We start from the raw sequence: 24352 nt of genomic DNA, 5'->3' as shown, positions 1-24352 counted from the left end.
TGAAAGCAACTTTTACATGTCATTAGGAGATCAAGGTGCCAGAGTCTGGAGGAAGACTGGAGAGAGGGAAATGCCAAAATGCCTGAAGTCCAGTGGCAAGTACCCACAGTCAGTGATAGTCTGGGGTGCCATGTCAGCTGCTGGTGTTGGTCCACTGTGTTTTATCAAGGGCAGTGTCACTGCAGCTAGCTATCAGGAGATTTTGGAGCACTTCATGCTTCCTTCTGCTGAAAAGCTTTATGGAGATGAAGATTTCATTTTTCAGCACGACCTGGCACCTGCTCACAGTGCCAAAACCACTCGTAAATGGTTTACTGACCATGGTATTACTGTGCTCAATTGGCCTGCCAACTCTCCTGACCTGAACCCCATAGAGAATCTGTGGGATATTGTGAAGAGAAAGTTGAGAGACGCAAGACCCAACACTCTGGATGAGCTTAAGGCCGCTATCGAAGCATCCTGGGCCCTACATAACACCTGAGCAGTGCCACAAGCTGATTGTCTCCATGCCACGCCGCATTGAAGCAGTTATTTCTGCAAAAGGATTCCCGACCAAGTATTGAGTGCATAACTGAACATAAATATTTGAAGGTTGACTTTTTTTGTTTTAAAAACACTTTTTTTTCTTTCATTGGTCGGATGAAATATGCTAATTTTTTGAGATAGGAAATTTGGGTTTTCATGAGCTGTATGCCAAAATCATCAATATTAAAACAATAAAAGGTTTGAACTACTTCAGTTGTGTGTATTTGAATCTAAAATATATGAAAGTCTAATGTTTATCAGTACATTACAGAAAATAATGAACTTTATCACAATATGCTAATTTTTTGAGAAGATCCTGTACCTTTGTCAGACATCTGGTCTAATACACTGACATTTTAGTCAGAGCTAAAAAGAAGGGGACAGTTTTTCAGTTTAAAACATACAAAATACAATAACATTTGTAAAGCTCTTTGCTCCTGTAAGACTCAAAGCACATAGATCTGTCTGAATACAGGGTTGCAGGCTGTGTTACAGAGGAAATAGACAGGTGTTCATAAATGCCATGCTAAACAGGTGGCTTTTCAGTTTGGACTTAAAGTGAACCAGAGACGAAGCACCCTTGTGTATTTTACCATAGAAATCAGTGGGAACATTAGAGAAAACATTTACCATGCTCTCTGTTCCATCCTCACTGCTAAAAGTGTCTGTTATCTAGCTGAGATAAGAATCCCGGACTGAGCATTGATTCTGGCTTTGCTATAATGACTCAGCTATAATGATTCCTGAGCAAAGCCAGCAGGGGGCAGGCTTGGACTTGAAGACAGCAAAGAACACAGTCTCAGCTATAATTATTCTGTAGCAAAGCCAGACCGACTGCTTAGTCGGGATTCTTATCTTAGAGGTGATAACAGGCAAATTAAACAGAGAACAATGTAACAAAGAGCAGATTAGGTGTTTACTGTCATGTTCCCACTGATTTATAAGGTAAAATACATGAGGTTGCTTCATCTCTGGTTCTCTTTAAATACTTCCAGGGATGGAGATGTCCTGATTGGGTGTGGCACGGAGTTCCAAAGTGTATGAGCAGCATGACAGAAGGCTCTGTCTCCAAAGGTTTTGAGGTGGACTCGAGGGGTGACCAAGTTACTAGATCCTTTTGATCTAAGATTGTGGGAGGTAAAACCTACAGTGGGAACAACTTTCTTGAATAAATTGTAGCAGCCAGTTATACAAAATTTTAGAGAATAAAAGGTGTTTTTTTTTTTTTTTTTTTTTTTTTTTTTAGGTTTTCAGGTTTGTTTGTTTTTTAAATATTGTCCCTAGTGGATTCACCATAGCATTATATCAAAGCAGAATATCAAATAATGTGCACCATCTCCATTAGGTCGGCAGTGTCTAAAGACAATATTGTTTTTTTTGTTTTTTTCAGCTGGTGTTAAAGCCTTACTTTACATAGTAAATGAAGTATGTGGTGTTCCCTGCAGTGCACCTTCATCTCGCCGTGTACAGTTTATCTTCATGTTATCAGCTGCATAAACATAACTAGGCAAGCCTGCTCTCATAGCTTGACAACGTTTTACTATTCCTTTTCCCTCAGGGTTGTCTATGGTTCCCTTTGGAGTGCTAAAGAGATGGAAGACCATATTCTTCAGGTGATAAGTGACCAGTCTGTACCAAATCTGGATTGCCATGATGATGAATGTAGTAACCTGCAGGGTGGGATGCAACCTACTGAGGAAATCACTGATAACTCCATCCACAGTTCCTCGGATCAAAGTGTGCCACCTGAGGAAAACCACAACTTTGATGGTAAAAACCTGCTGACTCGTGTTACCCACATTTGTCATTTCCATCCATTTCCTTCATCTGCAGTGTATAACCAGTGCTGTGGCATGTCATATGTTCCTAATGCTGACCATGCAGAGAATGTGAAGAGGCTCTATAGTCTATAACTATCTTGGCTGTGTCACACAACTCAGTACCAGGAGTAATGTATTTCCAGTTTGAGCCCCTTTCCACTACAAATCACATTCAGTGTTTTCCAGACTTTGATACCTGTAAGTTACATATTTACTTGGGTTGAAACAAAAGACATACTACCATCAAGTTCAGCCAGGAAATAAGGTACAACAGAAGCTTGCGCACTCCCATATCTATGTTGATCCAGAGGAAGGCGCAAACAGCCCTTAAAAGGCATGGTCCATTCAGCCCCAAAAGGAAAACAATTCCTTCCCGACTCCAGATGGTGATCAGATAAAATCCCTGGATCAATACCACCAAATTACCTAGGAATTATAACCATGGATGTCTTTTAACGCAAAGAAAGCATCTAAGCCCCTATTAAACGCAGATATAGAATTTTCCCTAACTACTACGTTTAGTAATGCATTCCACATTTTAATCACTCTTGTTGGTGAAGAACCCTTTCCTAAATAAATGGCTAAAACTTTTTCCCTCGATGAGCAGATCATGTCCCCTAGTCCTTTGCACAAGCCTAGGGACAAAAAGCTAATCTGTAAAGCTTTTATATTGCCTTTTTATGTATTTATACGTTATGTAAATTTCTAGGGCGTCTCTTCTCCACACCAAATAAGCCCGGTTTATCTAACCTTACTTTCCTGGTAAGTGAGACCTTCTATCCCATTAATGGAATTTCTCTTCTCTGCACCTGCTCTTAGGCTACTTACACACCAAGACGTTGCGTTTTAGGGGACGTTATGGTCGCATAACGTGCCCCTAACGCAACCTATGGTGGTGTTGAAGTTGGACGTCAGATTGAGCTGCGTTATGCAGCTCTCAAAGCAGCCGCTCCAGGTTAGTGATAGGAAGTCCGGATCTTTTTCATGATTCGGATCATTTGAATCGGATCATTGAAAAGATCCGGATCTTTGAACCGAATCATTTGAATCCTTTTACTAGGGAAGCAGACTGGGTGAAATGACTAGCAGGACAGGACTTTCCCTGCACTGTACATTCTGTATGTTCCTGTTTCTTCCAGACAGACATCCACTGTGAACCGAATCTTTCATTGTGATGATCCGGATGATTCGACTCTCAAAAAAGATCCGGATCAAATGAACGATTCGTTCATGATCCGGACAACACTACAGTCCCACCACGAGTCATCACAGTGCAGTGAATATTAATTAGCCATGTGGCTGGCTGCGGAGGAGGAGGAGGGGAGACCTCCTCCTCCAACATTACTGGGCATGTGCAAGCAGTCTTACGCTGCTTAGCCCAGTATAACGTACAGCATGCAGCACTTTGTTTAAACGTGCTGCGTTACTATGTAACGCAACGTGGGCACTGTGAACAGCACAATTGATTTTACAGTGCTGTGAGTTAGGCTGCGTTACTGGCTGCTGTAACGTGGGACTTTAACGTCCCACTGTGAAACCAGCCTAAAACTGCAGTGTCCCTCCTGTAATGCGGCGCCCAGAACTGGATTCCATATTCCAGATGTGGCCTTTCTAGAGAGTTAAACAGGTGCACCATTATGCTAGCATCCCGAGTTTGTATTTCCATTTTAATTTGCTTTAGCTGCAGCAGCTTGGCATTAAATATGATTTTTTTTTCTTTTACTTCTTGTCGATGAGTACTTCTAAGTCCCTCTTTTCCAAGTTTGATATTTCTATCTGTATCAAATGTATTTTTTATGGCATTAGACCAATGGTACGACCAAAATGCATGACTTGACATTTTTCAACATTGAATTTTATCTGCCATTTATGTGCCCATATATAGCCATCCTATTCAGAACCTTCTTCAATATGTCACTATCTTCCTCCGCGTTAACAATTCTGCACAATTTTATATCATCTGCAAAAAACAGCAACATTACTTTCTGCGGCACGATTTTTTTGGTGCGATGGCTATCTATAGCATAATTGCAATATTTTATTTTTTTCCAGGAGGTGAGCCCCTTAAATTGAAAATAGGTATGAGACTTCATTGAGATATATATATGTATGTATGTGTGTGTGTGTGTGTGTGTATATTTTACAAAATTAGTTATTTCAAAAGTAAAGTGTTTATCAGTTCGTGTTTGCTTTAATTTCACAAGTAATAAAATATGCAGGGCTGTGGAGTCGGAGTCGTGGAGTCGGGCAATTTTGGGTGCCTGGAGTCGGAGTCAGGAAAAAAATGCACCGACTCCTAATGAATTTGTAACTTTAATTAAAATAGAAAATATGATATGTTCTATTTCTCAGATAATAGTCATTAAAAATAATGTATATATACAGTATATATACAGTAATAGCTGTGCTTAGCCCACAAAAATGAAATAAACCAATCAAAATTAGTTACTTGTGCTGCTTCACTAAAGCAGTCCTTGTATTTTTAAGGTCAGATATACATATCTGATTGTGACTATATATGATGTGTACACAGGAATCTCTTATATATACTAAATAACATCTATGCTGTAAGAATAAAGCCTGATGTGTAGCTGTGTCACTAATAGAGATGGTCAACGAGATGGAAATAATACTGCATTGATGCTGATTTATGCAAATGTATGCACTCCCTTTGCTCATGAAATCAAATAATTTGATATGTTATTAAAATTTGGTTTGGTGACTACAAATTAAAGGGTAACTGAGATGGATGAAAAGTAAAGTTTTATACATACCTGGGGCTTCCTCCAGCCCCCTTCAGGCTAATCAGTCCCTCGCTGTCCTCCACCACCCGGATCTTCTGCTATGAGTCCTGGTAATTCAGCCAGTCAGCGCTGTCCGGCCGCATGCCGCTCCCACAGCCAGGAACATTCTGCACCTGCGCAATAGTGCTGCACAGGTGTAGTATGCTTCTGGCGGCGGAGTGTGTGCATGCGCACTACGCCTGACTGGCTCAAGTACCTGGACTCATAGCAGAAGATCCAGGTGGTGGAGGAGGACAACGAGGGACTGATTATCCTGAAGGCGGCTGGAGGAAGCCCCAGGTATGTATAAAACTTTAATTCAATCTGTCTCAGGTTTACTTTGTTACACAGTAGTACTATACTCTACATATGCACTCCCCACAGAGCTGCAGGGAATCCACTGAGAATGCTGTGCACATTGAACACAGAGGTGTTGTCTGTTTACAATCTCCTCCTTCCCCTGCAGAGTACCTACACATCATTCTTACATGTACCCACACTTACATTGCCTAGGGCCTGATAGATGTTCTTTGTTCCGGTTTGTACCTTTTACAAGTACTCTTAAGGACTAGTTTTAGTCTAAAGGGAATAAATATAGTAGTCTACATATCCTTCTCACTTCAGTTGTCTTGTAAAATTCCTAAGCGTTGGCAGTTAAGAGACGAATTTCATGTTACATACTTTTAATCAACAAAATTGTAATATGCAAATTAGAGGAGTCTGAGTCATGGAGTCGATGGAATCCTAAACTGAGGAGTCGGTGGATTTTTGGACCGACTCCACAGCCCTGAAAATATGACCTCCTTATTAAAATAATCCAACCTACTTTATTTTTAAAATAGGCTTTGATACAATCTGGCAGGAAATATTTTACGCAAAGATCGTTATTTTGAGGAGAAATTTGTTTTATTAATTGCCTTGCTGTGCTTGATAAGCAAAGTTCCAGTGAAATTGTGCCCTAGTGGTTACATTGCCATGAAGAATGCTTCTTGTGCTTGTAATGTATGTTTTATTCATTTTTCATTTGCTTCTACATAGCAACTTCCCCTGAGCTTTTAAACTTCCCCTTATCTGAGTAATTGTACTAAGAATCCTTCACAGAGTTTGCTGCTAATAAAACAGTGCTGCTGTGACAGTAACGCTTAAAGGACAACTTTACTTTCAAACTTTGCTTTAAAATCTTTCTTCACAGCCACTTTTCAATGTAGTCGCTGTTTAATAATGCAGATATGTCACATTATAGATTTTGTTCCTTTAGGGAAATAAGTAGAGACAGAACCCCGTTATTTACATACAGCTACAGTACAAAGTATTTCCTGGCAACAGCTAACGCTGTACTAACATTGCATTAATAACTTATGGCTTAGAAGAGCACTATTGGGGAAATTCATGAGTTCATTGTATAGGTCATCTGGTTAGTTCAGCTATCTTTTTAATAAACGAGAGAACATTCGAATTTTTTTCTTGGATTAATTGACTATTTTTTTTTCTATTTCAAAAGGTTTTAGTTTTTTGTTTTTTTTTTCTCCTAATTTTCATGTTCTATTTAAAATGGCTTTTAAGCGCTCTGCAATTAAAGTACCAAAAAGCAAGTAAAAAAGGTGTTGTCATAATTATCTTCAGTATTTTCTTGCTTGCTGGTGGCTTAAGGTGTACCTGAGATGACAGAAATAAAAAAAAATATACATACCTGGGGCTTCCTCCAGCCCCTTCAGGCTAATCGGTTCCTCGCCGTCCTCCTCTGCCTAGATCCTCCGGTAGATGCCCCATTATCTTCACCAGTCGGTGCAGGGGTAGTCTGGCTGCGCGCCCTCCCCCATCATGCTCCCGAGGCTGGGAACGTTCTGTGCCTGCGCTGTAGTACTGCACAGGTGCAGAACACTTCTGGCGGCCGGGCGCATGGCTGGGCTGTGCATGTGCAGTATTCCCCGACTGGCAAAGATAATGGGACATCTACAGGAGGCTCTAGGAGGAAGGGAGGGGACCGATTAGCCTGAAGGGGGCATGAGGAAGTATGTATAGGTTTTTTTTTTGTTTTTTTTTTTTTTTTTATCTCAGGTTTACTTTTAAAGGGCATTTTACTGATATGGAGTAAAAGTATCCTCTAGGAGAAAACTTTGGCAAAAGAGTGAATTTGATTGGGCCCATTATTTTTTTTTCTTTTAGAGTAGCATCGATTGACTTGCTGGAATGTCCTGTGACGCAACAAAACATAGGAGCTATTTTTCCCATTTCCCCCTCCATCCCTTCCATTGTGGTTGCTGTTTAATAGCTGGCTGGTCTCCAGTATTTCACTATAGAGATTAGCAGAGAGACCCTAATCAATGTTGCTGACTCTACATTTTATGTGTGGCTGTGTGAAGGATGTTCCATGCTAGAATGACAGCAAAGCCATTCTTTCCCAATGACATGTGGATGTAGTTTATTGGTGGATTTGTATATTTAGACGGATGGCTAAAAGTAAACAGTGAGGTTCCTTCTGCAAAGCAAATGTACAGGAATACATGTGAGCCATGTGTAGTGCTGCCCATCACTGTGCTGCAGAACAGCTGTTGTTCCTCCAAATCAGTGCCCAGATTAGCAAATAACAGGTCAACTCTCTCTTTGATCAGGGAGGGGCTGCAGAGGAAGGTATAAAGGGCGACATCTTGACAGGAAGAGCAAAGTGGGATGAACTATCTGGCATCCTAAAGCCAATGCTATCCGGTGTCGCCAACTTATCCTCCTTTTTTTTTTTTTTTTTTACATTTATCGATTGGGTCATACACATAAGCCGCATATCAACCTATACAAGTAGTTACATTCGTTAATACAACCATCACAATATACCTATGTACATGTGTGCTTCAGTACATTATATCACCATTTATAAATAAAGGCTGTTTTCCATAACTGCCTTATATCGCCCAGGTGTATAACTGTTCCAGAAAAAACTCTCAGTCCTATGTATATAGGAAACCTGCGTATGTCATTTATACACAGTCATAGGGCCCTGACACACTGGAGAGCATTTGGCGAGTTGTTTTCGTTGCTAAAAAAACAAACAAACAAAACGCTCTCCGGGGTGTCGGGGCCCTAACTTGCGTAATAAAATAATGTATGCAACAAACGCATTAAATATAAAAGCAATTAACTTTAACAACTTGGACAACACCAGCGGTTCTAGATTTCCTGAATCTAACCTTAAAGTGCTTGGCTCATATGCAGCAGGTATTCAGAAGAGGACTGGTAGTCAATCCACACCACCCATATAGCGTAATATTTGTCATATTTGCTTTATTGGTCCAACTCATACCTCTAATTATATATGCATCTTACAGATCTTGTGACTACTTAAATGCAGTTTAGGCACTAATTACAATATTCTTTACACTTAATTTCACATAATTATGTGTAAGGTAGCCCCAGAACCTGCATAACTTAGATATGTCAGTATTTAAAGGGATGATCTGGCAACCCTGATGCCGTCAGGTCCTAAAGTGGTACATTTTGAAATACTGCTAGTGTGGGCATGTAAGATCTCAAACCTTCCCTACCTAACTTGACGGTGAAGTCTTGGCTACTTGGAGAATGTCACGTTGCACTGCTAGAGCACACAAATTCATCTACTGTTACAGGACTTCAAGTAGATCATTGTCATGCTACAAACATGGCTGATTTTGTTGTTTTTTTATATTGGTTACAGATGAGTTTGACAGCGAACCTCCATCTGACCTTGGCAGGGCCTTGCTGTCTCTATACAAGAATTGTCAATGCACTGATGTCCTTATTCAACTAGAAGACAAATGTTTTCACTCGCACAGGTACTGGTGACTGCTGAATTTCATAAACTACTCTGTTTCCACACATTGCAATACATAGGCACACCTGTAGTGTGCTTTAAAAAAATGACACACAGACTTGCCTACTTGCCTGCACTGTTTATGTTGCTATTTTGTCTCCAATTGATTTTTTTTTTCCTTGCTTACTGTAGAAGTGAGCTGTTCAGGCTCTTTCACATTACATAACGCTTGCAGGAGCCGATTTCCTGCAAGTGTTATATGTGGCGTGGACTTCGGGATGTTGCGGTGCAACACTGATTAGCGGCGGTAGTTCTAATTCACCCAACGGGAAAACGCCGGTGCTGGACGATTAAAAGCTCCCAGCTAAGTCGTACAGCAGTGCGCCAAAATGCAGTGTTGGATGTGAAAGGTAAAATGAAAGTCTATGGACTTTCATTTTACCTTGGTTAACGCAAAGTACTGACTTTGCTTCAAAACGCCAGAAATCAGCTCTGGTGTGAAAGAGTTCTTACAAACTACCATTTGCCCTTTTTCCCCAATTCTGGGCTGCAACAAGCTCTTCTCTCAGTAGCGATCTGCACCAGAGCGATTCGGTTTATCACAGTTTTATTTATCCAGCTCATTACTGTCTGTAATGAACAGTTCACAATTTTGGGAAGAAAGCTTACATCAGAATAAAGTCATTTTAAAAAACAATCCTGCAAGTACACATAGAGGAAGAGTGCTTAGAACATGCCTAGGCTGTTACTTTCACTGGCTGCTGCTTTCTCACTTGCATAAACATATATGGTACAAATGTTTACCTATATGAAAATGCATGTATGTGTACTAAGAAGGATTGCATTGCAGTGTGTGTAGAGTGTGCATCTCTGTGGGGGCCCTCCAGTGCCATACATGGTTTATTCCCAATATGTTAGTGCACATCCCACAAAGGCTATCATTCATAAAGCGTTCTCGCATGCGGAAATGCTAAAAACAGCAGACTTTACCGACCACCAAGCAAAATGTGTATTCATAAAGGCTGTTTCCGCATGCGAAGCGGACTTTCCCTGAGCAGAGCGATAAATTACTGCATTATGCGGTGATTCCATGCGGAAATGTAACAAAATATCCATTCATAAAAACTAACGCAGGCGGTATGTGGACGGGGATTACCGCTCCCCTGGATGTAGCGATAGGCATGCGGAGTACATGTAAGTGAATGGGACAGACCTCCCAAGCAGCAGCAGAGAGAACACCGCATGGAGGGACTCGGCCAGCTTCTCCTGTTTCCGCATGCCTACCGACAGCCTACAGTGGGATATCTCCGCACTCCTACCGCAACAGGCAACGTTTTTATGAATGACCACCCAGAAGGCTGAAATACCAACAGCGGTGTTTCCCTGCACGGATTTCATTTACCGACAGCACTTCTATGAATGATAGCCAAAGTGTTTCAGAATTACAATGCCCCCTTCATAATATGCTACAGTGTTGCAGTGTCTCTGTAGCTCCAGTAATACATTCTGGCTTTGCATAGTATCCTATAGCGTGTTCTGTCTCCCAGGTAGCGTGCTTTGAATTTGGTGTCCAGTTTTTAAAAACGTTCGCTTCACCCTATGTAATGGGATGTATGAGTCATTTAATACAATAGATTCAGGCTTTCCAGAATCTTCTGTAGCGTTTTCTGGCTCTCCAGAGTCCCCCTGTGGCTCTCCAGGGTCTCCCGTGGCGGGGTTCTGGCTCTCCAGAGTCCCCCTGTGGCTCTCCAGGGTCCCCCTGTGGCGGGGTTCTGGCTCTCCAGGGTCCCCCTGTGGCGGGTTTCTGGCTCTTCTGGGTCCCCCTGTGGTGGGGTTCTTCTTCTCCGGGGTCCCCCTGTGGCAGGGTTATGGCTCTCCAGGGTTCCCAGCGGCAGGTTTTGACTCTCCAGGGCCCCACCTGTGGTGGGGTTCTGGCTTTGCAGAGTCCCCCATGGCAGGGTTCTGGCTCTCCAGGGTCCTCCATGGCAGAGTACTAGCTCTTCAGTCCCCTGTGGCCGGTTCTTGCTTTCCATAGAACTCAAGGGTTTGTTCTGGCTTTCCAGGGTCCTTCCATCTGGTGTCCCAGGTATCGTGCTTTGACTTTCTGGTGTCCAGATTTTAATGATGTTCACCTTACCTTTTTATAATAGGATGTATGGGTAATTTAAAATGTTGTTTGCCTCATAAAACAGTAATTTTTTTCTTTTCATACAATTGTTGTCTGCTTTAAATATTTTAGGGCTATTCTCTGTGCACGGTCCAGTTATTTCTCTGCTATGCTGAGTGGGTGCTGGGTGGAGACCTCACGAGACCTCATTCAGATTCATAAGTAAGTCAGTCTTCAAGGTGTCTTTTTATACTTTTAGATGCAGATTGGTGGATCTTTAAAACCATCCAGTCACTTTTATGGTGTCCGTTAACAGTACAATTCTTTTTTTTTCATCAGATGCCTGATAAAACGCAATTTTTAGGATCAAAAGTAATCAGAAGGTAATCATTAATTGTTCCCATAAACTAGTCGAATAGGTCATTTTCTCTCTTCCAATTCGATCGTAAAATCCAATTTTCGGACCGATTCAATTTTCTGATCCAATTAACCATAGAATCGTTTTGAAAATATTTTTGGCACACACTGTGCAGTTTTCTGTACAATTTAGATTGTAATAATCGAATTGAAAGATTGCATCTGATGAAAAAATTGTACCATTACTCAGGGCTTTGGAGTCGGAGCAATTTTTTAGTACCTGGAGTCGGAGTTGTGGAAAAAAAAATGCACCAACTCTGACTCTTAATAAATTTGAACTGCGAAGAAGTGAAAATAGAATAAAAAAGATAGATGTATAGAAATGGCAGTGCTTAGTCAACACGTTATTTGTGCTGCTGCAATAAAGCAGTCCCCGTATTTTTAAAGTCCGCTATACATATCTGATTGTGACTGCATATCTGATGTGTACACATGAATCTTTTACATATGTTACGGCCAGAACCCGAAGTGTGACCACTTCGCGTTCTGGCCGGCCACTTCGGGTTCTGGCTGGTCAATGTGGCCAATGTTAGAAATGGAATGATTCCTGTTAAGATTAATGTATTTTCTTGGCCGTCTCTGGCCAAATGTAGCAAATGTTAGTTAATTTAATGAAATGAAGCCGGCGGCAATGTAACGGATGAAGCCGCCGGCTTCAGCTCTCTCTCCTGACCTACCCCCACCCCCCACCCCCTGCCTGCTCTCCTCCCCAATACTGGCAGCTGGCGTGTCTCCAAGAGTCGTTCGTCGCAGCAGGCAATCCTGCTGTTCGTCCCTGCAGAGCAGGTGCTGGCAGAAGCAATGTCTGCAGCCTCCCCGCTCTGCTTTCCTGCAGCCACGAACGACTCTCGGGGACACGCGTGTCCCTGCCGGCTGCCCATGGGAGAGAGAGAGGCAGGGGGGAGGAGAGCGAGAGAGCTGAAGCCAGCGGCTTCATCCGTTACATTGCCGCTGGCTTCATTTCATTAAATTGACTAACTTTTGCTACATTTGGCCAGAGACGGCCAAGATAATACATTAATCTTAAAAGGAAACATTCCATTTCTAACATTGGCTTTGCACATTGACCGGCCAGAACGCGTGGCCACACTTGGGGTTCTGGCCGTAAGATAGATAGATAGATAGATATCTCATATCTCCTGTAAGAATATTCGACAGCTACTCTACAGCTATGGCCTAAGTTTAATTAAAATGCATCTCTGCATTGGTTGAACACTCTCTCTGATCTCCCTCAGATCAGGAAAAGATTGGTCTGCATTCCATATCTAAACGTGTATGGTCAGCTTTACCTACCATTGCACCTTGATTTGCTGATACGTCCACCTGCTGACTGTTACTTGATCTGCCCTACAAGAAGGGATTAGATTGTAAACCTCTCTAATGGTGCCCATACATGGTACAATTTTTTTTTTCACCCAATCTTAAAATTTCAATGCAATATAAGGTAACTGCCTAAATTATCCTTTCAGTACATTTACTTAATTTACCCTTATACTACATAGAAATGGTAAGATTGGATGAAAAAAAATTGTATGGGCACTATAAGGAACAGTTTGTGACCAAATTATATATTCTGTTAAGGAGTGCGGCATATGTAAGTGATGTATAAACCTGGTATACAGAAGAACCCTTACTACCTGGGAAGATATGTTCTTGGGGTCTCTTAACCCTTCAACCCCCCCCCCCCCCTTCTCACATTTGGGTGGAGACAACAGACCGCCAATCAGGGCCGGATTACCGACCAGGCAACAAAAGCAGTCACTTGGGGCCCCATTCAGAGTCAAAGGGGCCCCATCAGCACATAAACCAGCCCTCGCCATCCTGTCAGCGGTGGCTGGATGGTATAATGGTTAAAGGGACTCTGAGCAGTGCAGTAACTATGGAAAGATGCATATCATTTTAAAGCTCTCTTTCTTTCTCCTCTTTCCAATGATATATAAACGGCCGCCCTATGCCTTTTAGTTTTCGCTATTTTCGCGATCGAAATCGCGGCCACAGGACGACTTTCTCCAAAGTCGGCAGCTCGATTCAGCACAATGCAATGAAATATAAGGAACCTAGGGGGATAGAATTACAAACATCATGCTTGTAGGTGTGAGGATGTAATTAATTAGTTGTGGGTATCCTTAAAGGCATACCCACAGGCACTGCTCGGAGTCCCTTTAAGGTCTCTGCCTCTGACACAGGAGACCAGGGTTCGAATCTCTGCTCTGCTTGTTCAGTAAGCCAGCACCTATTCAGTTGGAGACCTTAGGCAAGTATCTCTAACACTGCTATTGCCTATAGGGTGCGTCGTAGTGGCTGCAGCTCTGGCACTTTGAGTCCGCCAGGAGAAAAGCACGATATAAATGTTATTTGTCTTGTCTTGTCAAATGCTGCCGTGCGCTGCTGATTGTCTTCAGAGCCAGGCTCTCCTCCTAGGTCCCCCTCCTGCTACTGTGCGTTCTGCCACTGCCCACTCCTCCCTCCCTTCCCACAGAGAACCACAGCTGCAGCAAGAATGATAGCAGCAGATGGCAAACGCTCACTCACCTATCCATGATCCAAGCGATAGAGATCCCGTCATCTGAAACCCATCTGTCTCTTCTACAGTGCAGCCACTCGCTCTGAACTTCCTGATTCTCAGATCAGACAGGAAGTAGGAAGTAGTAATAGTAGTAGTAACAGAGCAGCAGCACTCTAGAGGAGACAGATGGGCTCCGGATGACGGGACCTCTATTGCTTGGATCGCAATAGGTGAATGTGAGTCTGGTGCCGTCATTCTCCCCCGCTGCGGCTGCCTTCTCTGCTGGACTATCGTATTCACTGGGATGAAGGCTGCATGGTGGCTGTCTAGTTTGGGAGGAAATCGGTTGTTCGGAGGTGGGGGTGGTTATGTAATTCTGTCTGGGGAACGGCTTCCGGTTTGGCCGGGGCCAGAGCTTTCTGCTATTGCCAGGCTGGAGATGCTGGGGGAAAGTGCTGCTGCTGTGATATCTGGTGCCCTCTTCACAGGGGTGACCCAGCCATTCATCTCTCACTCTGCATTTTGCCGCTGCTATTCCCTGCATTGTGCACCCACAGAGGAAAGCGGGCTGTTGCCCGTAGCAACCAGTAGCTCGGCTGCCCCGGTGTGTGCGGCATGTTGCTGTGCAGCTGCATCTTCTGATTACGACATGATGGGGGGGCCCAAGCTGCTGTGCAGCTGCATTTTCTTCTATTACGACATGATGGGGCGGCCCAAATCAGTTACTTTGCTTAGGGCCCCATTTAGACTTAATCCGGCTCTGCCGCCAATCACATTTCACTCATTTGTGTCAGTATGAAAATTCCACAAGCTTGGCACAGTTGGTCACTTGATGACCGAAGTTAAAAAGTCAGGGCAAGTGGGCGTAGCATAAAACAGCCAATCAACTTTCAGCCATTCATTTTAAAGGGAGAAATGTAAGCAGCAGCCATTCTTGGACTGTTAATGACAGGGTTCCCAAACTTGGCACAATTGATGACTATAATTAATATTCAGGAAAATTCCCCTATTGAATTTACAAGTGGAATATTTAAATCTCTTCCATTCTTGCACTGTTAAGGGCAGAGGCCTCAAACCTGCTATAGTCGGTCATTGGGTACCTGTGGTTCAAATTTAGAAAAGGGGTGGAGCAACAAACTGCCAATCAGATTTGTCTCTGATAAACTGCTTCCATTCTCACATTATTGATGCCAAGGACCCCAAAGCTCACAAACTTGGTCATTGAGTGACCGTGTGTCAGGGTTAAAAAAAAGTGGCTGGACCGAACCACAACCACATACATACCCGGACTATGAGTCTTCAGCTAATACTAAATAAAGTGTAACATTAGTTTCATGAGGAAGAATTAAGGCTAGTAATTGATTAATCCTGTGTTCCTTTGGAGAGAGCCCACTCTTTGCTCCCTGCTTTGATAACCATTCAGGTAGGATCATACATGCACCGAACACCCCTTTTTTTCATATTGACTTTGACAGGGAAATTTTTCAGATCGCTGCCACTCGTACAGTTTTGAAGCTACACTCCCCATACTCCAACCACATATTGTTAGTCACCCCAAATAAAAATATGTATGGGGGGGGCGCATCCAAAAGTGGGCAGAGCTACCAACGGCCAATGAATATTTAGCAATTTTCTATACGCTACTCCTACCAGAGTTTTAGAAGTACAATTATGAAACTGTGCACACTTGTTGCTTGTGCTCTGTTCAGCAATCTTCCCCCCCCCCCTCCCCGCCCCTATGGCGGCCCCCAAAAACCCCATTTTTTTTCCCATAGACTTTTATTGGAAAATTTGAAACTTTTGCCACTCATACAGCTTTAAAGTTACACTCTCCAAACTTGGGTCACTTAGTCATGGGGTGAAGCTGAAAAATTCTGTCACTTTTTGGGGATCCAAAAGAGTAGGCAGAGCTAAAAAAAACAACAACCCAGATTTTCCCTATTGACTTCAATGAGAAAATGTAAACCGCTGTAATTCTCAGTTTTAAAGCCAGAGTGAGACTAGGGTTAAAATTTGGGAAAGGTGAGCAGAGCTACACACAGCCAATCAGACACAAAGCCAACATGTGGTTTCTTCAGAAAACGACACCATCCAGTTAATCCTGTGTTCCTTTGGAGAGAGTCCACTCTTTGCTCCCTGCTCTAACCATTCAGATAGGACCACACATGGAATATGGGATAGTGCCTTGGCCCAGGACAGTTTCCATATGTTAATAAAATGTAATTTAAAAAAAGATAAAAAATAAAAAATAAAGCATTATGTAAAGTTCACGTGTACTAAAAGCCAGATTAACTTGTATGGAAAAATGTCTTTTCAAGGCAACTTAAAGGACAACTGTAGTGACAGGGATATGGAGGCTGCCATATTTATTTCCTTTTAAGCAATGCCAGTTGCCTGGCAGCCCTGCTAATCTAGTGATCTAGCCCGGCTGCTGTAGTGTCTGAATAACACCAGAAAAAAGCATGCAGCTAATCTTGTCAGTTCTGACAATAATGTCAGAAACACATGGTCTGATCTACATGCTTGCTCAGGGTCTATGGCTAAAAGTATTAAGGGGCCCATACACTTACACGATTTCCTGCCGATATACAGCAGATTCAATCACTGTGGTTGAATCTGCTGTGAAATCGTTGCGCAAACGCTGATCGATTTCCATCCGAAATCGATCATTCCCGACGATCTGTCCGCGCGGAAAATTTCGCTCAATTGCCGGCGGGTTGGGAGTGCATCGATAGTGATGTTCGAATGTCCGACGACCGACGCTAGCGGCAATACATCACCTGTTCCGCCGGCGTGTGTCACCGCGGTCCCTTCTCTGCACTGGGCTCCGGCTGGCTTCACTTACTTCCTGTCCCGACAGGAAGTTTAAGCAGTAGAGCGCCTTCTACTGTTTAAACTTCCCCCGACAGGAAGTAAAGTAAAGCTGGAGCCCTGAGCGGAGAAGAGACAGCGGAGACCGGGGGATTCACGCCGGCCGGATCAGACAATGTATGCAGGGGGGGAGGGGGCATCGGCAGCGGCAGCTCCACAGAGTGTGAATCGGTTTCATAGTGAAATCGATTCAAAATATGTTTGCAGTGTAGGCCGCCAATAGATCCCTCTTTGATCAGATTCGATCAGAGGGATCTATCTGCTGGTCGATCTGGTGGCAATCGACCAGAGTTTGGCTGCCTTCAGAAACAGAGGATCAGCAGGATAGCCAGGCAACTGATAAGGTGGCCATACACTTATAGATTTGCAACAGATTCAACCACCAGATTTCTGTCAGATGCCTTTCAGGTCGAATCTAACAGGAATGTATCTGATGTGTGCCACACAGTAGGAATCGAATTTCAATAGATTTCAGAATGAAATCTATTGAGATTCGATCGAAATGCAGTGTTGCACCATTCGATCCATTGCAACCCTATGGGCCATCGATCGCCTGCCAGTAGCCGATAGACCCAGATTTTGCCCGAAAATCGATCGATCATGCTTTGCGCTGCATCGATTTTCTAGCTGATTCGATCAAAACCGTCGAATAGGCCGTCAATAGATGGCTAAAATCGACCAGTGTATGGGCCCCTATATTGTTTTCAAAAGGAATTAAATATTGCAGCCTCCATATACCTCTCACTACAGTTGTCCTTTACCCCCTTGCCGAGCAAGTGGATTCCTATTGATCTGCGCTGGGTGGGCTCTTCAGCCCCCAGCACAGATCGTATTGCAGGCAGGGCGATCAGACTCCCCCCCCCCCCCCCCCCCCCCCTTTTTCCCCCACTAGGGGGATGTCCTGCTGGGGGGTCTGATTGCCGCCGCTCTGCTGTGCCTTGCGGGGGGGGGGGGGCTCCTCAAAGCCCCCCTCCGCAGCGCTATTCCCCCTTCCCTCTCCTTCCCTCCCTCTCCCTGGCTCTGTAGGCGGTACAGGACGGCGATACGTCCTGTACCGCCTCTGATAGGCTTCAGCCTATCAGACGGCGGTGATCCCAGGCCTATCAGAGGCCGGGGATCGCCGATCTCCTTTACGGCGCTGCTGCAGTGCCGTGCAGTGTAAACTCCCGGGATTTCTTCCCCGCGTGTTTACATTTCGCCTGCGAGCTGCGATCGGAGGCTCGTCGGCAGTTCACGTAGACACCCTCTGTGAACTGACATGGAACGGCCGTTTCCATGGAAACCCACAGACAACCAGTTTAAGCCAATCTGCGTTAGCTGGTCGTCAAGAGGTTAACTACTTTTGCAACTTGATCTCTAGATAAAATGTCTTTATTTAGGCTGCTTTCACAGTGGGACGTTACAGGTGCACGTTAGTGCAGCCTGTAACGCTCCCCCAACGCACAGCAATGTAAGACAAGTGGGCTGTTCACAGTGCCCACGTTGCGTTACATGTAACGCTGCACGTTGTAGTGCAAGTGCAGCATGCTGTGCGTTCTGCGTTAGACTGTTTGCACATGCTCAGTTGGCGGGGAGATGCCGCTACAGTAGCTGCGCACATGGCTACTTAATATGCACTGCACTGGCGGCTGCTGATTGGCCGGCGGGACCACGTGATGCGGAGTGTCTCGCTCCGCATCACGTGGTCCCGCCGGCCAAGCGGCGCCACTCTGGGAGACCTTATGCAGATTGAGCCGCCTAACGCGGCTCACTCTAACGTCCTCTCCCGCACCACCATGCGTTGCGTTAGGGGCACATTATGCGACCATAATGTCCCCTAAAACGCAACGTCTTAGTGTGTAAGTAGCCTTATTCTAGTACATTGTGTTTTAGCTGCATTAATATTTTTGTAATACTGTACAGTGAGGCTATTTCATAAGGACATTTTAATTTGTATGAAGCCCTCCTGTAAGAAGGCAAGATGGCAGCTGTGTCATTTTGCTGACAAAACATGAAATGTGCGAACCTTCTATGAAAGCGGCATAGAACATGTCCTCCTGGTGTTAGCTTTTGTGCCAGTGAAGTGCATTTTAATGAACTGATGTACAAGGCTAACATCTCTATATTAAAGTGGAATAAAACTCTGACGTAGCATTCAATAAAAATGTGTTTTCCAATAAAACTGTGTTTACCTACTTTTTGTTACCCATACAGTTATCATGTTTGCTTTTGTGCACAAGTAATGTTGTCTGTTTACAAATTAAAAGTTCTCAAAGTACAGTTTATCTGTCTTGAAAGCTGCCATCGAATTTTTTTGCATAGCTGCCGTATTTATATATTAAAATCCATTTAGTGATCATTTCAAAGCTCTCTACCACTACAATTTTTTTTTGTGGCAGTAGATTTTATGCTGTAAATAATCAGTTTAAGCAAAGAAGAAATGCAGAGTTTCATACCATTTAACCACTTCTCTTCTGATGTTGGAATATGTTTATTTTCCAGTGTGAAACAATCAGATATGACAGTTGTCATGCATTTTATTTATGGAGGGATTGTGGATCTTCCTAAAAGCACTGATGCAGGGTAAGTCATTTCTTTATATCAGCTGTGTAAGGGCACTTATGTAATCAGAATGAGCGGAATGCCCATAAGGTGCAGTACCGTTTACTAAAACCAACTGTGACTTTCATTTCCCAAGGTCTGCAGGTTAAAGGACATCTGAAATGAGAGGTATATAGAAGCTGCCATATTTCTTTTCTTTTCAACAATACTGGTTGCCTGGCATCCTGTTAATCTTTTCATGCATCAGTAGTGCCTGAATCACACACCTGAAACAAGCATGCAGCAAAAGCAGTCAAACAACTGATTTGCATCATTTGTTCAGGGTCTGTGACTAAAAGTATTAGAAGTAGAGGAACATCCAGGCAATGTGCATTGTTTAAAAGGAAAGTAGTATGGCAGCCTTCATATTCCTCTCAGGTGTTTAAAAGAGGCTTTCACATTCCACTATGCGACAGTCCCAGGACTTACCGGTACTCCTACAGGTTTGAAGGTAGTTGCTCTTCCACTACACACTAGAGTTCTTTGCTTGCAGAGTACCCTTGATGTCAAGAATTATTTGGGCTAGTAATGTTAAGAATGTAGGAAGTGCAAACCAGGCGGGGTCCTGGGCACTCACATTGACGAGGAACACACTCTGCATTCTACACTGTGTGTGTGTGTGTGTGTGGGGGGGGGGTTGTCAGGAGCGGTGCAGACAGCCCACAAACTGCTCTCCCACCACTAGGGAGATCACTCACAAAACCTCCCCCCACATGCAGGCATATAAAGGTAAGGGATAACTTCCAAGCAGCACCTACCTTTTTGAATAGTCCGCAGAAGCTAGTCAGCAATTTGAAGACACAGTATGTGCATTCAAACTGCAGTACCAATTTATGCAAGGTCTGAACTGACCCCACTATCGCCTCATATTTTAAGGGAGACCCTCAACTACACTTGCTAGGTGGAATTCTTGTAATGAATGAAAACAACTTTGCAAAATTGTACCTTCAGTTGCTCTATCTGCATTATTTGCATTCCACTGCCCTAATGGAGGATATTCGCTTCCAAACTCCAAAATGCTTTACATGCAAAGACATGCCGTACTAGACCCTTTCACCGTGATGAGGTCCCTGCACGTCGAAAAGGGCCCTACCACTAATATGTGGCTTGAAAGCCAACTTGCCTGTGGGATTTCAAAAATACGAGTGCAGAGGTTTAAGATGGTGGAAACCCCCATTTGCCAGCTCAGCAGTCCTGAGTTCTACCAGCTTCCCTTTTTGTTTTTTTTGTTTTTTTTGGGGGGGGGGGGAGGGTGTTACACTATATATATTTTTTTTTTTTTTCTAGCTTGTTTATTTACGTTTAATAAATTGTAAAACAACTGAACTTCCTTTAGTTACATTTCTTATTAAAGAACACTGTGCAGGTTGTGCTGCAGAAAAGTCACACCATGTGTTACTTTCATACAGTGAAAGTGCACTTTTATCCAGTGAGCGCACTCAGTGTGTGAATTATGAAAAGTGGCCAGCCGACCGTAGAATGATCTCACCTCGGTGTAGTGCTGGTTAGCCCGTATGGGTGTACCAGCTTGCAGGCTTTGTCCCTTTTTGAGCCAGGGACCAGGCTAGTGGCAGTCTGGATTCCTTTGTTCCTCTCCTCTCGCAGCTGTGGATAGCACCACTTGCCATGCAATTACCAGCATTCTGCACTATGCTCAATGGCCATGGCAGAGTGCATGTACCGCTTGCGCTGGAAGGTGGAAGACAGCTTGCACACTGATCCCTCCACAAAAGGGAATATACTCATACAATTATCGCCCGCCATGGCCATTGAGCACCTGCATAGTGCAGAACGCTGGTGACTGCAAGACGAGTGCTGCTATCCACAGCTGCGAGAGGAGAGGAACGAAGGAATCCTGACTGCCACTAGCCTGGTCTCTGGCTCAAAGGGACAAAGCCTGCGATCTGGTACACCCATACGGGCTAACCAGCACTACACCGAGGTGAGATCATTCTATAGTCGGCTGGCCACTTTTCATAATTCACACACTGAGTGCGCTTCCTCCTACTTTTGTCTTCATATATCCTAGCCGTCCTGCACGGAAATTGAGAGCTGCACCAACTATACACAGTACAACTATGATCACTCCTCCGGATCTTCCGGAAGTTCATTCTACTTTGCTACTTTTATCCAGTGAAGCATACAGCACAATAAAAACATGCTTCACTGCCACTGTAAAAGCGTGCTTAACACAGTTAATGCACAGCATGCCACTATAAATGCATGCTTTAAACAGAACTGTAGACTAGATTGGATGGCTTTTATAAAGAGATTCCACTATCTGCATGGAGTTTGTGGTCTCCCTGTGTTTGCTCTGAGCACTCAGTTTACCTCCCACATTCCAAATAATACAGATAATTGAATTGGCTTTACACAGATTGGCCTAATGCTGGGCATACACGGCGCGATAATGGGCCGGTATCGAGCCAGCGGGTCCCTGCGCATCAATCCCCGCTCGTCCCCGCCGGCGCTCCTTATCAGCCGCTCTATTGTCCGCCAGCTGGGATCGACTGGGCGGGGATTGAGCGGGTTCATCGGACCTGCTGAATATTATCAGCTCCCGGCATCAGCTGCTCGATACACGGTACAGAAACGTACCATGTACCCCCAACATTAGACTATTATAGTGATCTATGAGTATGGTAGGGATTAGATTGTGAGCCCCTATGAGTGTCAGCTAGTGACAAGACTGTATAGGATGAAAAGCCTTGCAAAAGATGTTAGCGATATATAAACACTAAATACAGTAGAATCTCATAGTAAACCTCTGGATCTAGTAAACTCCTTCCCTAGGTCCCAGCAAATGTCTGTATAAATATCCAATGTATGACCAATTCTGATATAGTAAACTTTTGATATAACAAACTACTTTTCCTGGTCCCTTGAAGTTTACTATAATGGGATTTTACTGTAAATGCTTAAAAACCCAATAACAAGAGTTTCTTTTAAAATCACAGCACAGCATGCACTTAAATACTTATTGCACATTGCATATAATACATTAGACCCAAAATACAGCGTTTTTTTTGTTGTTTTTTTTTTAATGCGGTGTTGTCCCTACTCTAATATACACACATCAGGAGGAATGTATGATGTTGAGAGCGGTATGAAGTAAAATTGCTGCTAGTCAATTTTATAACCACAGTTAAACAATCATGTGAAGCAATAAAAGGGGAAGTGCACACTCCATTTCAATAAGACATAATAAAAAGGCATCTCCGTGGAGTGTTCTCACCTCTCAGTGGCTGACTTGCCCATATGGATTGGACAGTGATGAGGCTTTCATCCCTCCAACAGCCGTGGGACGCAGGCTATGGATGTCACCTTCCTCCGCAAAGTGTCTCCTTAGGTCCACAGGATACTCCGTACTCCACAAATAGCTCCGTGCTGATCCTCCTAAATAGGATGGCCGGGCTGGATTGTACTTGTAGTCCTCCCAATATGGGGGTGGATTGATGTAAGGTGTGAGGAGTATAGGAATGGAGAGTAAAGGAGGAGGCAGAATGCAGAGCAACTCAGCTAACTATGCGCCCAGTGTCCCTGAACATCAGTCACATTAGCCGCCTCACTTGTGGTATAGTGAGAGCGGCGTTCTGGCCGACTGGGAACACCTGCGCAGCTTTACTGTTGTTGTTGAAAGTGGAAGAGGGGGAAGGCCACGCAAGGAGATGTAGTCAAAGAGCTGGCGCGCTAGCAGGGAGGACACTCAGCGCTGCGGTGGCTAGTGGCTTAAGCTGTCCCACAGATAGGTGCTCTGCATTTGTGTTCCAGCAAGGAGCAGATAGAATAGATCAAGCCACTCGCTATAAGTTGTAACACTGAGCGGCCAGAATTGTAGAGAAGAGTGTGCAGCAGGCTTGCGTGCATTAAGTTTTATTATATCAGTTTACTATACCAGGCATTGCTCCCATAGACTTTATAATGGAGATTGGCCGGGACCTGGAGAGGTAGTTTACTATAACTAAATGTTTACTATATCACAGTTTTTATTATAATGGGATTATACTGTTTTACAATAAAACAATAACCTAACCTTGTAATGTAACAAAAAATATTGTTTATCTACATAACGGGCACTGCTATAAAATCACTTTAATGAGCCATTTTGGAATTGTTAAGAGAATTTATCCATTTCTTATGCATTCATTTAATTTTAATGTAAATTTTAAGAGCGTCCACTGGATGAAGCCCAGAATGTTCAAACAAACCAGACCGGTGGCCGGCAGCCAAGCTTAGCAACCAGGCATCTATTAATGGAGTATTACTAATAAGAGGGAAGCTACCCAAAGCAAATATACATTAGTTTTCAAAATCATTACTGAAAACTGGGATGACACGACCACCCTAATCATTATCATTATTATCAAGCAATAACCAGCTATCTAGAAGTAGTTCTCTACTAAATTGAGAAATCTAAGTAAATGACCTCTTTATAATAAAGATGTTCCATTAGCATGCAAAAGGCACCAGGACCTGATGGCTTTTGTGAGATTTATGATGAAAAAAATTGCAGAGTTCAAGAAATACATAAAACCATTCTTTAACTGTACCACATGTGGTCATACTGAAGCCACAAAGATGTCCCCTGTCCAAGTGCTACTCGTGCTTCAGTGTAGGCCATAAGCTTTTTACACCTATCTCAGCAGTTAGACTGAATATTGTTCTTTATCTACTGTTATCCATACAGGCAAGGTAGGACAGCTTTTTGATGCCCAAATTTTGGATGTAAATTGGGAGGGGTTGATAATATACCGTGGGTGACGTTTGCAGGGCTGGCGTTTGAGCGTACTGCATCATCTGCATCTACTTGTCCTCGCCCCAGCTTGCTTCCACGCATCTACACGGTAACTTCTAAACTAGCCACTAGCAGTCACATGACGTTGAGCTTGGAGCTCTATCAAACAATTCAGAAGCTGCTGGGGAGTTATGGGAACTGGATCAAGGACTGTAGCATGCTTCAAA

The 24352-nt window shown here is 43.6% G+C and overlaps 1 protein-coding gene across 1 annotated transcript in view; it reads left to right on the top strand.

Moving 5' to 3' along the window:
- Positions 1 to 24352, top strand: part of BTBD8 (BTB domain containing 8) — a 134738-nt gene that overhangs the window by 4872 nt on the left and 105514 nt on the right. The window contains 5 exon segments of the mRNA XM_068239802.1: positions 2084 to 2295; positions 4398 to 4424; positions 8814 to 8931; positions 11149 to 11238; positions 19292 to 19372. Of these exon segments, the coding sequence (XP_068095903.1) occupies positions 2084 to 2295; positions 4398 to 4424; positions 8814 to 8931; positions 11149 to 11238; positions 19292 to 19372 (528 nt within the window).

Source organism: Hyperolius riggenbachi, chromosome 6, assembly GCF_040937935.1.
Source record: "Hyperolius riggenbachi isolate aHypRig1 chromosome 6, aHypRig1.pri, whole genome shotgun sequence".
Lineage (NCBI taxonomy): Eukaryota > Metazoa > Chordata > Amphibia > Anura > Hyperoliidae > Hyperolius > Hyperolius riggenbachi.
Note: the sequence above shows the minus strand (reverse complement) of the source record. Positions and strands in the feature narration are given on the sequence as shown.